This window comes from Strix uralensis, chromosome 4 (assembly GCF_047716275.1).
Source record: "Strix uralensis isolate ZFMK-TIS-50842 chromosome 4, bStrUra1, whole genome shotgun sequence".
Classification (NCBI taxonomy): domain Eukaryota; kingdom Metazoa; phylum Chordata; class Aves; order Strigiformes; family Strigidae; genus Strix; species Strix uralensis.
Window position 1 is genome coordinate 71,624,948 of NC_133975.1, and position 15,047 is coordinate 71,639,994.

The window sequence follows — 15,047 nt, forward strand, 5'->3', positions numbered from 1 at the left end:
GTGAGTACAGGAGGTCTTGGCTCCCAATTTCGAAGCATCTTGTGTGTTGGTATAAGAGCACATGTTCTGTGTATTGTGCCAGTGCAGAGGATTTTTGCTGCCTCCTTTTGCATATTTATTTTGCTTTTTAAAAACTTCCTGCTTCCTAGCCTTCCTCTTCACCTTTTTCCTCTTCGACCTCCTCTTCCTTCACCTGCAAGTTTTGCTCTTCCTTAGATAAGTTCTTTTGGCTTCAGTGTATTAACCACTGGGTTTCAATCCAGTTTATTTAGTTTAAGAACCATGTGGATACTACTGAGTTATCTGTTCTGCTTACGTAAACAAAAAAAACCCCAAACTGCAGCCTGTGTTTTTCCTAGCAACTGCCAAGCATGAGGAAAGGGAATAAAACTCCCTTCCCCCATGGTTCATTTGGATTTGGAGGAGTCTTCTGGGCAGAGAAGTCAAATAGAGGTTCATCAAGTTGATCTGACCCTCAAAATGTTGATTACTGTGTAGTTATGGGACAACCTTAATTTAAAGTGTCTTGTTTTGATGAAAACAAAAAATGCATGATAGAGCCATTTGGCAGAATCAGTAAAGGAATTATAATTTCTTGCCTGCAGTAAAAGTAAATAACCTTTCCTCTTTAAAAACATCAAAGTTCTGTCTTTCTGAAGGCTTATGGAAGAAATTCAAATATTTAGGTTTGCAGTTTTACAAGTTAAAAGGAACAGGAAAGAATCTTGCATATTTATTCATTATTGTCTGGAAATGTGTATGTGCTGTTATAAAGCAGGTGATGCTACAAGCATATTTAGCAGTCAGATGCAGTGGCACAAACTTAACTCACTACCACGTAATATATTTTCCTTTTTATATATTTGCCTATTTGTGATTTCCATTTTGGCCAGATATATCTTATTAAAGGTTCTTCCTATGTTACAGCTTTAACTTGGTAGGATTTCAGTTTTTCCCAAATATAGCGTAGGATTGTAGAGTTACAAGCCACATAATCCATCAGTCATGTGCTGCTTCCCTCCGTGACACCCCTCCACCCCTCCATTTGATCGAAGACCATAAAATACTCTAGGTTGGAAGGGGCCCTGGGGGTCTTCTAGTCCAGCCTCCTGCTTGAGCAGGGCCAACTTCAGTGTTAGGTGAGGTTGCTCAAGGCTGGTCCAGGAGAGTTTTTAGTTTCTCCAAGGATGGAGATTTCACAGCCTCTGGGCAGCTGCTGTGCTGTTTGACCACCTTCACTGGGAAGATTTTCCTCCTTATGTCTAACAGTCTAACTTGCTGCAACTTGTGCCTGCTGCGTACCTCTGAGAAGTGCCTGGTGCTGTCTTCTCAACAAACCATCCCACCACTCCTTGCCGCTTTAGGTACGTGAACACAGATAGAGTTGTACATGGAATTGTGAGGGACAACTTTGATTTATTTTCTTTTCTCTCCCTAGTACTCAGTTGGGAAACCCCCTAATCAAGCTGTGCTTGAAAGAAGGCCCCACCTATGCTAAACTGCTTTAGGACTTTGGAGGAGGAAATGTAAATACCTCACTTTTCATTCTGCCCTGCATTGGAGATGGCTTGAAGATGAGCAGTCGAGTGTCCCTTGGCCTTGCAGTGATACAACATGAGCAGAATCCCAGCACCCCCCCCAGGGAAGGGGGCTATGTCTCCAGCTGCCATTTCTCAGCATTGCTCCTGTGCAGATTTCATCCAGATTTGGAAGACAGGGAGCACAAGACTGGGTACTTTTTAGAAGGAGATGGTGCTGGGACACTTACTGCTTGGCAGAGTGTTTTATGGCAGTTGAATAAATTAGTACTAAGTAAGCAATAGTTAGAGTGAAATCTTTCTACATACTTAATTTGGCACTGCTAGGTTAGTGGAGATGCAGTCCAGCCTTGGGAATGATAGAGATAACTAACAAGTAAGTTGCTAAACTGCTTTGCCTGCCTGATACCATATTACTGAAATCAGTCTTCATTTGTAGATGAGCTTTGTAGGCATCACGAGAATAGAACAGCTGGGAAAGTATTTTGGAGTAGGAATCAAAGTACGTAAATGCAATCGCCATGTTTCCCTATGTTGCTGAACCATTAATTATTGGTTTTTTTCACTTTAAATGCTGAAAGGCCTCTCTACTTGTCTAAGGGCACTCCTCATATTCTTGTAAAGCCCTGGGATTATAAATAGCAAGCGAGATTTTGTGGGTCTCCTTTTCAGTCAGCCAGCACCTAGAGTACTTAATTCATTTTGCCCAGGTGCAGGTATGGTTCTTTGAAACAACAGAAGATGTGGGATTTCTTTTGAAGACAAGATTGTTCTGGAGCATGTAATAAATTTTCAGAAAATGAAGCTTTAGGGAAAAATGATATCAAACTACATGTCATTGAAAAGAGGATCTGATATTCTAAAATAGTTTCACAATTTTGGCACCATCACGTTTTCCATCAATTGGTTTTCTCTGGTATGTGTTTGGGTTTTTACCCTTAATCTTGTTAAACTTGCAACTCTGACTAGGGCAAAGAGGTGCTCTGGAAAGTAGCTGTTTCTCAAAGGTCTAATTTTGCCTTTATTAATATCAGATGTTTACACCAGGGTGATTAAGAGCTTACTAAGTTTATTTTTAAAAAGAAGAGCAAAAGAGTGAATGAAATGATTTAAAAGTTGTCACACATTCTTTTCACCTGCCAAACTGAAATGACTAAATAGACATGGTTGATGGTCACTGCTGTTTACTGGCCAAGATTTCCAAGTTGATGATTTGAGGCTGGATTGCATAGTGAACCCATAGTCCCTGAAGACCCTGACCACTCTGTTTGAATGCAGAGGTAGTTTCTGTGTTCATGTATATATGTACAAAGTTTCTCTTTAAGTCAAGAAGAGGTTTTAAGATTCACCTGAATCTCTCTCTCACTTCCCCCGCCTCCTTCCTCACTGATGAAAACTTTGTTTTCTCATGAGTACAGCCAATAAAATATTTCCAGGTGTGCAAAAGAGATTTTTGTTTTCAACTATTCGATTGTCAGAGTGTGTAGGACTGAGTAGTAAATCAGCCTTAAGGCTGCTATGGTTTTAAAAAACAAAATCTTAGTGGTGACAGCTGAAGAGCACAGTGACTTTTTCACTCAAGATTTATTACTTGCCTGAAAAGAAGGATTGGAGGGAAAACTTGCTGGGCTGCATAGTTTCCCCTTTAACAGATATACTATAGGGCCCGGATAAGTTGGCTTTATTTTGTCTGTGAAAACATACAATCAAACAATGTATGTAAAAATATAATAGTTTTACTTCAAATAGAACAGAAAAGTAAATATGCCTGCTCTTACTCTTTATAATGGAAAGCATTCCTTACATCGACTCAGTCATGTATTTTAGCATCACTAATACTTTCATAAACTTCCCTGCAACATATGCCAGAAAACTTACTTGAAGCTTTCAAAGTGTATTTATTCTGTTTGGAAAAGTACAAAGATGGGAAAGTAAAGGCCAAGGGCCAAAGTTTGTTCTTATTCATACCTCCTAGACTCACAAAGTCCAGATGAGGAATGCAGCGTGTTAGAAAGCCTCCAGATTATTAATGAAGTGGGAAATTCAAAAGACTGTCAGATTCATGTTTGTTATGTAAATAGCATCCCTCTGTACAGTGAGCCTGTAACTGTTAGCAAGTGGGGTTTTTTGGGTTTTTTTTTAATAGTAACATGGAAATGACACTGTGTTTGTAAGATAACGGGAACATACGGGGTTAAAATGAATCATGCCTCTAAAAATGAGGTGTATTTGAGCAGTGCATGTAGATTTGGTATAAATTCCTAACTGTTGGGTTAGGTCAACTCCATTCTTCATGTGGGTTTAGTGATAAAGCAAGCAACTTTATCTAGAGAAGTAACACTAATTTTATGACTAAGTTTCATGTACCTATATGGCAAGTTTTAACTGCTAAAACCTCTGTGTGTGTGTGCTTATAAAGGTGCGGGTTTTTACTTCCTACTTGAATTACCTGAGAACAGTCTATGTGATGATAACCTCTTCCTTCTAAATCCTTTCAATTCACTCTTCCCACTTTGTGTCAGTGTTTGGGTCGTGCAAGGGAGGGGTACAGCTGAGTAGCTCTCCAGAGATGTGTGGCTTGGCTCTGTTTCTGTGGGAGCATCCTCAGGAGCTGTCAGGGCCTTGGTGGCTTGTAATTAGGAATACTGGGCTTTATGGCAGATAAGCAAAGTGCAGCAAGGCATATTTCATAGTCAGCATGTTGGATGGCATGAGGTTTTTTATATTTAATAAGCTTCATTAGAGTAGTGATAACAGTTAAGGAAGAGACATTCCAAAAAGTCTTGTATTTAAATATTTATGGGAGTGACGCTGAAAAGGATGTTAGTGTAGTACTGTGAGCTACAGAAGCTAGAGGAACGGCTGCAATTATTGCACTTGGGCTGTGGCCATGAACACATTTAGGGCTTGCTTTGCAGTTGGTCTTCTGCCCAGCTTTCCTCTTTGTGGATGCAAACTGCACAGTATGTATGTAGTATTTTGTGTATACTATATTAAAAGAGCATTACAGAGAATGTTGTGTTTGTCGAGCACTCGTATGTTAAGAACTGCCATAGGTAAGATTGTGTGTACAATCTTAATTCATTCTTCTTTGTGCATGTGCATCATAATGCAATCTTTAATTACATTAATTAAAGTGGTATTCATTGTGCATGATTTAATTACATTGCATTAATTTAGAAAATTATTTTTACAAGTCATTATTATTGCCTCTACTTTAATTACCTTAATACTCACATTGCCTTACTTTTGAGGGCTTTGATTTACACTGTTTAAAGCAGATGAACAATTACTAGTTTCTGGGGGGAGTATCCAGATTCCATCATATGGTGTCATATTGAGATCTTTGTGGTTATCAGCAGTACAGGACCATCTGCATCTGCCAAAACCAACTTGTTTGCCTGAAATAGGTAGTAAACTGGCAACAATATTAAACTACTTTGCTGTTCTTTATGGGGTCCAATATGCAGGAATGAGACTTTTACTTGTTGTCCAGGATATTTTCTGACAATGTAAGAACAGGTAGGTAAATTACTTTTTCTGTACTAAACATTTCTTCCAACTTTCCATAAGCATAACTCCTTCCTTATAGTCTTTCCTTGATGTTTCTCCCTATTCAATTTGCCTGCTGTCTCTTTACGCAGTATCCTCTTGGTCTGTATTTCCTATGTCTACTGACTTCATGATCTTCAGCAAACTATTAATCTAATCTCGGTATGATTCTTGCTTTTGCTCAATTGACGTCAACTTTTTTCCCTGTGCTTATGCTTCTCATTGGATGCATTTCTGCTCAGCTAGGATTCCCTGATCCTCTTTTACCTCCCAGGCTTCCACATCTAGAGTCCTTTCTTGATGAGCATCAGTTTTGCCCCAGTGTCCGGACTGCTCATTCCTCATATCAGGCTTTTCTTTCTTGTGGACTCAGCTCTGGTGTCCTCTTTCTCCTTCTCCTGCTTGACTAGATACAAGTGACACCAGTAAGAGGAGAGCTCATTTTCTTGCTGTCATTTTGGAAGCCTGGATGCAGCATGGCCTGCAGACTCCTTGAGCCCTGGTAGATCAGTCTTTGAGTGGTCAAAACTTGGAAAACTTATCTGCAAAATGTCAGGAAACCTCACAAAGCTTTTTCAAATTGAGATGTTTCAAGTCTTTCTAATGTGGTCAGGTCTCAAGGTTAGGGTGAAATAATTTTATTAATTTTTTAAGATTGCAAATAAAGCGACATTTTCCTGGTCTCCTTCCCATGCAACAGCTGAAATGTTTTGACTGGAACATTACAAAACAAATCAGTTGAAGGCAACCAGCCAGCTTGGAAAGGACAAGAAAGTCAAAGCTCAGAATAGCATAAGCTACAAAATGCATGATCTTATAATGTAAAATGTTGAGTGACTTCTATATTAAGTGCTGATACTTATCTCTTCCCTAACAGGGCAGAAGCTGTTTCAGTAAAAATGGAAGTCATGGTGAAATAGAAAGCCCAGCATTGCACATCTCACTGGCTTAGTATCAATCATAATGGACTGCAGATTGGGAGGATGAGGTGGCCGGTGTACAGTTTCATTGTTTGGTTGTGCACTTAAAGGTGGTGACCTTTTCAGTTTTAGTTTTAGGTTTAGAAAATCTGTGAACCTCAGAGCTTTATAATGAGCAAGTTGGAATATGATCAAGCTCTTTACATTAGTAAAGCACTCTAAAGAGCTGTTGAATTTAGGGATTAGCTGCTACGCACTTGTTTCTCAGTAAGGATATTAGTAACCTTTTGCTTAAGGTTTTGTGGATATTTGATGCTATCATTAGTCCATTCAGTTAATTAGGACTGGTTTTTTGTTTGTGAAATCTCTGTGGGGAGAAGGAAAAATAGGATGACATAGGCAGAATTTCCACTAGTTCATTTTTTTTATGTCTTGAAGGGGGTCCAGCTTTACATTTTATTTGCTCCATCGGTGATGAAAGCTGAATGTCTCGCACACGTGATGTACGTACTGCTCTAGGGATAAGTAGAAATACCATTCATGTGCAGTACATATAACAATGAGAGATAATAGGTTTGTTCAGGAGAAACAGGTTCTTTCTATAAGATCTTAGTTATTTAAAAAAAAAATCTTAACATCAAACTAAATGAAGGCAGTACTATAGTAATGTAGCATAAGACAAAAGGGAGCAATCTGGGGGTCGCTGATTTGTACTATATCGTTTTCATAAGGTATGTGGAAGGATTGTTATGCATACATGCAGGAGCGCAAAGCTAGGGCTCTGTTAATGTCCAAATGAGACATTAACATCTCTTATGAACAGTGGAAACTTGGTGAATGACTATTTAGGTCACTGGAGTACCTCAGGGTTGCATATGCCAACTTAATTTAATAACAAAACCTGTTTGAAGCTCCGAATGATTTGATGTATATACATCTGTAAGAGTTGGCTCAGAATCACGACAGTTGCTAGATTTTTGGGATAACCTAGAAAAATGTGTAGACTACAAGGTATTTGGAACTGATTGCGAGAGAAGGGTCTGAAAGTCAAATGAGTATTTTGATTGAGTGGTGCCAGGCAATGACTGAAAGGACTCAGCAGTTCTGGAAATCTGAAGTGAGTGCTCCTTTTGGGGGTTATGTCTGTTACATGTTCTTACTTAGTTGAGGAATTTAATTAAACAGGGTGTAGTTGCTTCTTTGTTTTAAATGTAAGTGTATTCCCTCCATGGCAAATTAAGCTTTGTGCTACAGAGAAGCATATACCATATATACAGGAAAGATTTTGAAAAAGCCCTCTCTTAATTGTGCTTTGTACACACTTCATAATAATATTCTGATTGCTGCCTAATCTTCTTGAATTACTCTTCCCTGTAAGGTGTTGAAAAAGGTGATTTTTGGGAACTGTCCTTTTGTTTTGGTGGTCACGTGATACTGACAATTGTTGATTTGTATTGCCTCTTTTAAACCTAAAAATTAGCTTCTTTAGTTTTACTAGCCACTACTTCAGATAGGATGTCTATTCTATTTTCCCATTAATAGCCTCACTTAAAGTTACAATTCCAACATAAAAAAATCTGTTATGAAAATAGATTTTAGAAAATGGAAAAATCTATTATGAAACTAGTTATATACATTCAGGTTACACTGCTACTGCTGGTATCTTTTCCCTGCAACCTCACATCAATAGCTATAACACTGTATTAACAAATCTTTTCCATCCCTATCCCTCTATGATTCCTTCTCCCCTGCCCATCCGCTTTGTTATTTCTGTACAGGGAGTTTTGCTTTGAAAGCTGCGTTTGGGAACTGCGTTGGCAGGATGATAGAAAAGGATGTCAGAACTTGTATCAATGCTGCTAGACTTTTTCTCAGGTGAAGGCACAGAGAACTAATGAAGTGTGAAGGTAAATAAACCTCTTGAAACCTTGGGCTATATTTATGCACAGGGCCGCAGCTGTTGCTGGCTTATGCAGTATGGCCTGTGTATGAATACATTTCCCTGTCACCTGCAGTAGTATCTTCTAAAACACTGCTGAGAAAAGGGAAGACAAATTAAATAGCCATCACTTCACAGATGGAAGAGGATGAAGTGAGACATCACTGTGGCTTTCTCATTCGTATTTCATGGACAAGCCAAAAACCAAAACAACTTTGTGGGCATTTTAAAACGTGTTTCTGAACAGAGCTGATGATAATTTTTCACATTCTCTCAGGAAATAAACAAGAATGATGCTTTTCATGCCAAATCATGCCTTTGTGCCCTCATTCCATACATCTCTGTGCTCTGTTTCTGGCAAAGCAGCTGGTTCTCAAAACCACTGATGTGCAAACCTGAAACTTTACCTTTTCCTGGTGCACACTGTTCAACCTTGCTACAAAGCTATGTAATCTTTTCTTTAAAAAAAAATAAAATCAAGTTCTGAATAACTGGAGCAGGTGAACAAGGTGGTCCTATGCAGAATGAAAGGAGGGCCAGCTCTTCCTTAAACAGAAACTGTTTTATGCCTTTGATTATCCTTGCTGCCCTTCTCTGAACCTTTTCCAGATCTATTATATCCTTTCTGAGAGAAAGGGACCAGGACTGCATACAGTATCCAAGGTGTGGGTGCAACATGTGTTTTTATGGGTGCATAATGGTGCTTTCTGTTTTGGTCTTTACTCTTTTATTAGTGGTTCTGAATTTTTAACACTTGATTTGCTTTTTTGACTGCTGCCAAAAACTGAGCTAAGTTTTCGTCACTGTCTATTAAAACTAGAAGTGGTAATGATTCATCTCACAGCCCATCTGTTTATATATGAAGGAAAGATTGAATTTCCCATATTCATTGCTTTGTGTTTACTTACATTGAATATTATCCAATTGCTAAATCTCCTCAGAATCTTGGACAGTTCTTTACCCTCAGTCTTCATCCTTGTTGCTTTGAATAACTATATCATCAGAAATTATGGCTCGTGTATTACATCATTTCTTTGGTATTAGACCTCATAAAGGAGATGCAAATTTTATACAGGAGGAACAGATGAGATGAAGGGGTCTGTATTGTGTCGCAATAGAGAGGTAACATAGGAAAGGCCTATACCCTGCCAGTACATGCTGTTATCTATAGACAGATCCTGACAAGCACAGTTGGACTCTTATTGAAAACAGAGGAATGAGAGATAAAGCATCACACAATATAATGAGCTTAAGAGAATCTGAATTCTTTTGCACTGTTGTACAGTGGTTCTGAAAAGGAAAGGGAGAACAATAAGCATGGCACTGGCTTTGCTATGTCTTGTCAGAAATGACCATGATAGGTGAGCTGCAGGTCCTGGTGTTGCTATGTCTGTGAAATTAAGTCCTGTGACTGAGGAAAAAAAAATAAAATCACACACTGACTTCCAGCAGGCTGAGAAATCTATTGTTTTGTACAAGGCATGCCTTTCTGTTAGACCTATTGTACGCTAGTCAGCGTTTATTCAAAATAAGCAAGTAGAAGCAAAACAAAAAAAAATTAAAAGAGAAAAATCATTCTAAAAGAAGGCTGTATCCTTACCTCAGTGTTTCTTGTCATTTTGTGGAGAGCATGAGCATGCCTATCTTTATAAAGAGGAAAATAGTGAAACAGGCAGTCATTGAGTGTAACCAGCTGGTATGGGAAAAGCAGTCTGTAAGAAGGACCATGTCTTTACAGTAGGCAGCAATGCATGCAGAAAAATGCTGAATACCAACCCAGTCTGGGGGAAAACACATGCCTGACAGTGATACAGGAAATGGAGGTTATCACAGAGTTGGGTCTTGCAGACAGAGAGAGTGTACTTAAGATTGCAAATAGCTTAACTGTTTCAGAAGTTGTTTTTCTTAGCAGGGAATATTTTCTGCAGAAGTCACTGAACAAGAAGGGGCAGCGTTAGCCAGTTTGCAAAGCAAGTCTTATTTCATTACTTAACACGGAGGCACGTGGGAGATGTAAGCAGGAACACATGCCAGGGTGTGTGAGTTCATCAGTCAGCATATGAGGTGTGTGTAATTGGCAAACACACACCTTGAAACGTGTTACTGCACTTATAAAACAGCCATTTATTTTAGTTTTTATTAAGGTATGTAAGTATTCTGTGCTAGCTTACAAAATTATCTTTTTTTTTTTATAAAATTGGAACACCGTTCTTTCATGCATTTAATACTGAAGTGTGTTAAAGTCTTTAAATACCTGGTTTAGTGCTTAAGTACCATTTTGATCTGATATTTGAGCTTCTCTGTTGTCTTCATGCACTAATGATGCCATTTGAGTGGGTGTGAGGAAATGTAACTGGCTTCATCCTAGATTTCCCCACTGATTCCTATTCCTTGTGCTCCTCTGAGCTTCCCTGCCTGTACTTAGAAACAATGTATTTCCCAGGGGAACTGGAGTGCAAACCTTATTCTTCATCCAGAAACATTGGCTACAGAGGATATTGCTCTTAAATAATGGTTTGGATCTGTGCAACAGAAGTCAAGATAAACAGTTCATTTCTTAAATGAAAGCTATGTCTTAGCTAGATTCAGCAGTACTGGTGTGTGCTAAATAATGCACTTTTGTTGTTTGGAAAATAATCAGTGGGGTTTTTTTTGTCTTGCTCATGTGTGCATTTTGCTATCAGCATGTAGACTTGCCACACCAACAGGAAGGTATTTTATGATGTTGCTTCAGCTGTCTGCTTGCTCTCCAGAAAAAGTGTTGTCAAGGGATGGAAGAGTGCAAAGAATTGGTGTGAAGTGGAAGTAGGTTGTGCTCCTTTCTGTAATTATGGCTAGTGTAGTGCCTGTAGAAGAATGACACCTTCTTATTGAAGACCTCTATATCCTTTGTGCATCCTGAACAAGAGTGCTTGTAACAGTGATGGAAACAAAGTAAAATGGCTGTTAATTGCTGTAGGGACTGTAATTGAGACATTAGGTCCTGTTCCATCACTGCTTCTCAAGGAAAATTGCTGATTAACATTCACAGAGGACAAAATTCTTTGCTCTCTGACTGTGCAACCCCACTGCATCTGAAGAGATTTCAGAATTATGACTGAAGGGGAAGTCTTGTTTTTCCTGGTTTTGGGTTACTTTTATTTTTGGGTTACTTTTATTTCTAGTGGACAGAGCAACAAAAGGGAAGAAGCCACCATTGAAGGTGCTAGATAATTTGCAGGATTTGTACAAGATCATTTACAGGTTTTGTAGAGAATGGGAATCTGTTCTGTCTTTGTTTTGCATGTGAAAATAGACTATGTTTCACAGAAGATGCCACATCACAAATAAAGAAACTGTTTAAGCAGACACATTTCCACAACAAAGGCATATTTTGATGTGATCTGCCAGCAGCGCTGTGACAGAACACAAATAGTGTAAGTTCTTGGAAAAGGAAGAATATGAATTGGAACCATTAACCTTCTGAGACATTGAATATATTTTAAAATAAATGATTTTAATTAGTACTGTTCTAAGAGAATAAAAGTTGCGGTTTGATTCAGAATTGCCAGAATTTGTGTACCTGGCGTGCCACCTGAAGTTCTGGGCTCATAGAAAATTTCAAACTCATTATTCAAATGGCAGCCTGTTTTTGTGGGTGTTTTTGGTGTTTTTTTGTGGTAAGATTTCCATGGGTTTACTTTTTGTTCATGTGGATTTTATTCTCATAAAAATACTGATACAAAAGATCTTAACCTGAAACTTGGGTAGGTTTGCTGGAACTCCTTCAGTCCACGCTCAAGCATTTATAACTGTTTTCTTTTCCCATAAGCCAAAGATTGCATTTGTTTTCAACACTGGAGTCATTTATGCATAAGCTTTACTGTAAAACTGAATGTTTGCAGAATTGGAATTTTAGGAACTAGAAAAAGGTGACTAAAGTTAGTATGTGATTAGGCAGAAATATACCGTGGATACAAACTGGGCTGAAACAGTAATTGTTTCGGCAATTCTGAACGCTCTGGGTTTTAACACTGTCTGCTTATATAAATATAGATATTTATATAATATATTTAATAATAAGTATATAAATATAATCACTTGATTTTTCTACTTTTTTCATATAATAAAGGAATGAAAGAACTACAGCTTTGCTGAAGAAACAAACTGAGGAGAAGAAAAGTGGGATATAAGAGCTCTCCTGCCTCATCAAAGATGAGGGAGAGAGTGAAAATAAACCAGGTATTTTCTCAGCTAGATGGTCCTGGTGCCCTGAGGTGATAACTTTCTGCACATGTACAGGCTGCTCAGTCACCTACTGTAGACATTTATACAAACTAAAGCTGTTCTTACCAGGACAGCTATTCCTATACGGAAGAGGGGAACAAATCACTTCAAGTCCTCATCCATGGCATGGTCACTTCCAAAGAGGCCGGTAGGTTTGATTGTATTCACATCTTGATTTCATCATTTTAGCATCATCAACCCGTTCAGCCCTTCACGAAGTATATGCTATCTTGAAGGAAACAGCAAAATGTGAGGGTCCTGAAAGTGAATTTGGTTTCTTTTGTGTGTTTATCATTGGGATACAATGAAACAAAGACTTTACATAAGAACAGATATTTTTGTGGCAAAATGGATTGTTGTCATGTTCTCCCTTGTAGAGTAGTATAAAGGTAGTCTATTACTATTTCATATTTTCCTTGGTTTTTTAATAGCTGCTTCAGCTACGTTTCTCTTTTCGTTAAGGAGTAACAGTTGTACCTGATTCTCTGTTTCTTGCTATCACAGTGGTCTTGTGTGTTACCTGCTTTTGTTTGAATTGTCATCTTATTCATGCACACAAAATTATTACATTTTGTTCATCTGAAAACTAGCTAAAGGATGCTAAATACCAGGACATTTGGTCTAATTTGATTTCTTTAAACATAAATAGCTGTTATCTCTAATTCTCTAATTTCTTTGTTACCAAGATCTGGAAGAAAAACAGTGAACATTCTGAAAGCTTTGGGCACATGTTTTTAAGCGAGTCTTTGGGTTCCCAAAACATGGGATCAGCAGATGGCAGTCAAACCAAAGTTCAATCTGTTAGCTTGCATGAAGAGTTCAAAATACTGTGCCTGTAGGAGAAAGTGAAGAGAGAGACTGTATGACTGAGTTGTGTCAGAAGAGATGTTCTTATGCATTTGTAAATAGATATAGGTTTGTCAGACCTTAGAAAAGAGGAGCTTTGATTTCTGCCCATCTGGGATTTGCATGTGTGTTTTGTTTCAGGTCTTTGTACTTGGGAAGCTCTTGAATTTTTTTTGACTGCAGCTGTGGATGTTTTGAAAAGAGCACACTGGTGATTGGGTTGTCTCACTTGTATTCTAGAAATCTGTCTATTTAAAAATATTTTCTTATTCAACATGTATGAGGAAAGAGCTTTGCTTTTTTGCCTGGAGTGTCTGTCTCACTATGGGGTAATGTGTTTTTTATTAATGAGTTTATTTTTTTTATAAAACCCCATACATTTCTCTAATTCATGGTAGTTAATGCTTATAAAAAAGATTTCTTTTGTTAATTTTTAACTTTTACTTTAATCATGCTGTTTTGTAGAATACCATCTAAGTGGCTGAAGAATATTCAGTATTATATGGTATTTTTATCTACATCCTGTTCTAAATAGTCATGAGACTAGTATACCAGTACAGATGTATTTGAATAGTTGATGGAGTAGTTTCCTAAAGATGCACCTTCCATGTGGCAAACTGTTAAAGGCTTAGTTAATGAAAGCGTGAGAACTGAAAGGAGTTGCAGAATGCAAAGTATCATTAAGCATTTATTGTACTATTATTTTATTCTGTTTTGATGTTTTTCTTTTTTTTTCACTTTATAACACGTCATCAAACTTCAACCCTTTCTTTTTCTCTTTTTTTTTCCCTCATTTTTTCACTTATATTGCAAGTTCTGTCCTCTGTTGTGTTCTGTCTGCTATTAGGAGGGGATGGGAAAAAAAAAAACCAAAACAAGCCAACAAAACAAAAAACCTTGTGAGAAAAATACTCAAAGGTTTTATCATGAGTCAGTATTTTCAGTTCACACTTCCCATCTCCCTTTCCCCTAAAGGGGTTAACACTGCTTATTAATTGAAGAGCACAGTTTATACTAAGCATTATTTAACATATACTGGTGGTATTACTGTACTTCCTGTTTTGTATTCACAATAATAGGTTTCTGAAGAGTTGCCTTTGTATAAATACCTCACTGACATTTTAGGCAAGTATATTCATGTCTTGGAGTAAGCACGAGAGAGTAATGTGTTGGAACACTGCTAAAGAAGGAAATCTCTTTGTGTTCCATAAATGATACCCCTAAAGCCTCTTAAGAATATATGTGTTTAAATGACAGCTATGCATTTGTTTTGTTTCTTTTTGTTATTCTGGCTTGACTTGGCTCTAATAAGCTGTAAAGGAAAAAGTGTAGTTTCAGCAGGGAATCTTTTCTGCCACTGTAGTGCTTTGCCAGTAAGCCTGAACTACTGTCATATGGAAGAGCAAATCTGCAGAAAGTATCTGTGTTAAAAGGAAGTGAAAGCTTCAGAATAAACTTGAGCTCTTAATGCAAGTACTAATTTCTTGTATATCTGTTAGTCCTACTCAAAGTCACTTGTGAAAATTAAGGGGTCCAGGGGGAACCCAGGGGGTAAGGGTTTTCACCAGACTTTGTGTCCAAGTTTTGTCTGTAGTGGTTGTGGAACTACAAAGTTCTTATGATGGCCAAAGCTGATAATACACAATGGAGATCAGGTCAGAACTAATTAGGTTTTATTTATCAAAAGCCATTTTCTAATGCTTACTGACCATCTGGTTATTTCTGATATTTATTTGAGTCTCTAGAGAAGGAGAAAGATTAGAGATAAAGGCAATAGGGAGTTTTTTTACATTAACTTTGAAATTAGTAGAAAATATTTAGCTTCTGTTACGGGGTTGAAAGTCCTCTGATAAAGTTTACATTTATTATTTATTTGTTTAGAATGCACAAAATTGACATCTTTGCTGAAGTCTCTAAAAGAGTAATTTTGCAGATGACCCTTTCTAAGTCTTATCTGCTCCCTAGGTATTATTTACGTGTACTGTT

General features: G+C 37.8%; 1 protein-coding gene across 2 annotated transcripts in view; it reads left to right on the top strand.

Moving 5' to 3' along the window:
* Positions 1–15,047, top strand: part of AFG2A (AFG2 AAA ATPase homolog A) — a 206,266-nt gene that overhangs the window by 67,220 nt on the left and 123,999 nt on the right. Inside the window, exon 15 of one of the 2 annotated variants that reach the window (XM_074867260.1) lies at positions 7,789–7,931. The exons of the other annotated variant lie outside the window; for it this stretch is intronic. Coding sequence (XP_074723361.1) covers positions 7,789–7,803 — 15 coding nt within the window. The 3' untranslated portion in view covers positions 7,804–7,931. Of the gene's footprint in view, positions 1–7,788; positions 7,932–15,047 lie in introns of those variants that run through there. 2 annotated transcript variants of the gene reach the window in all.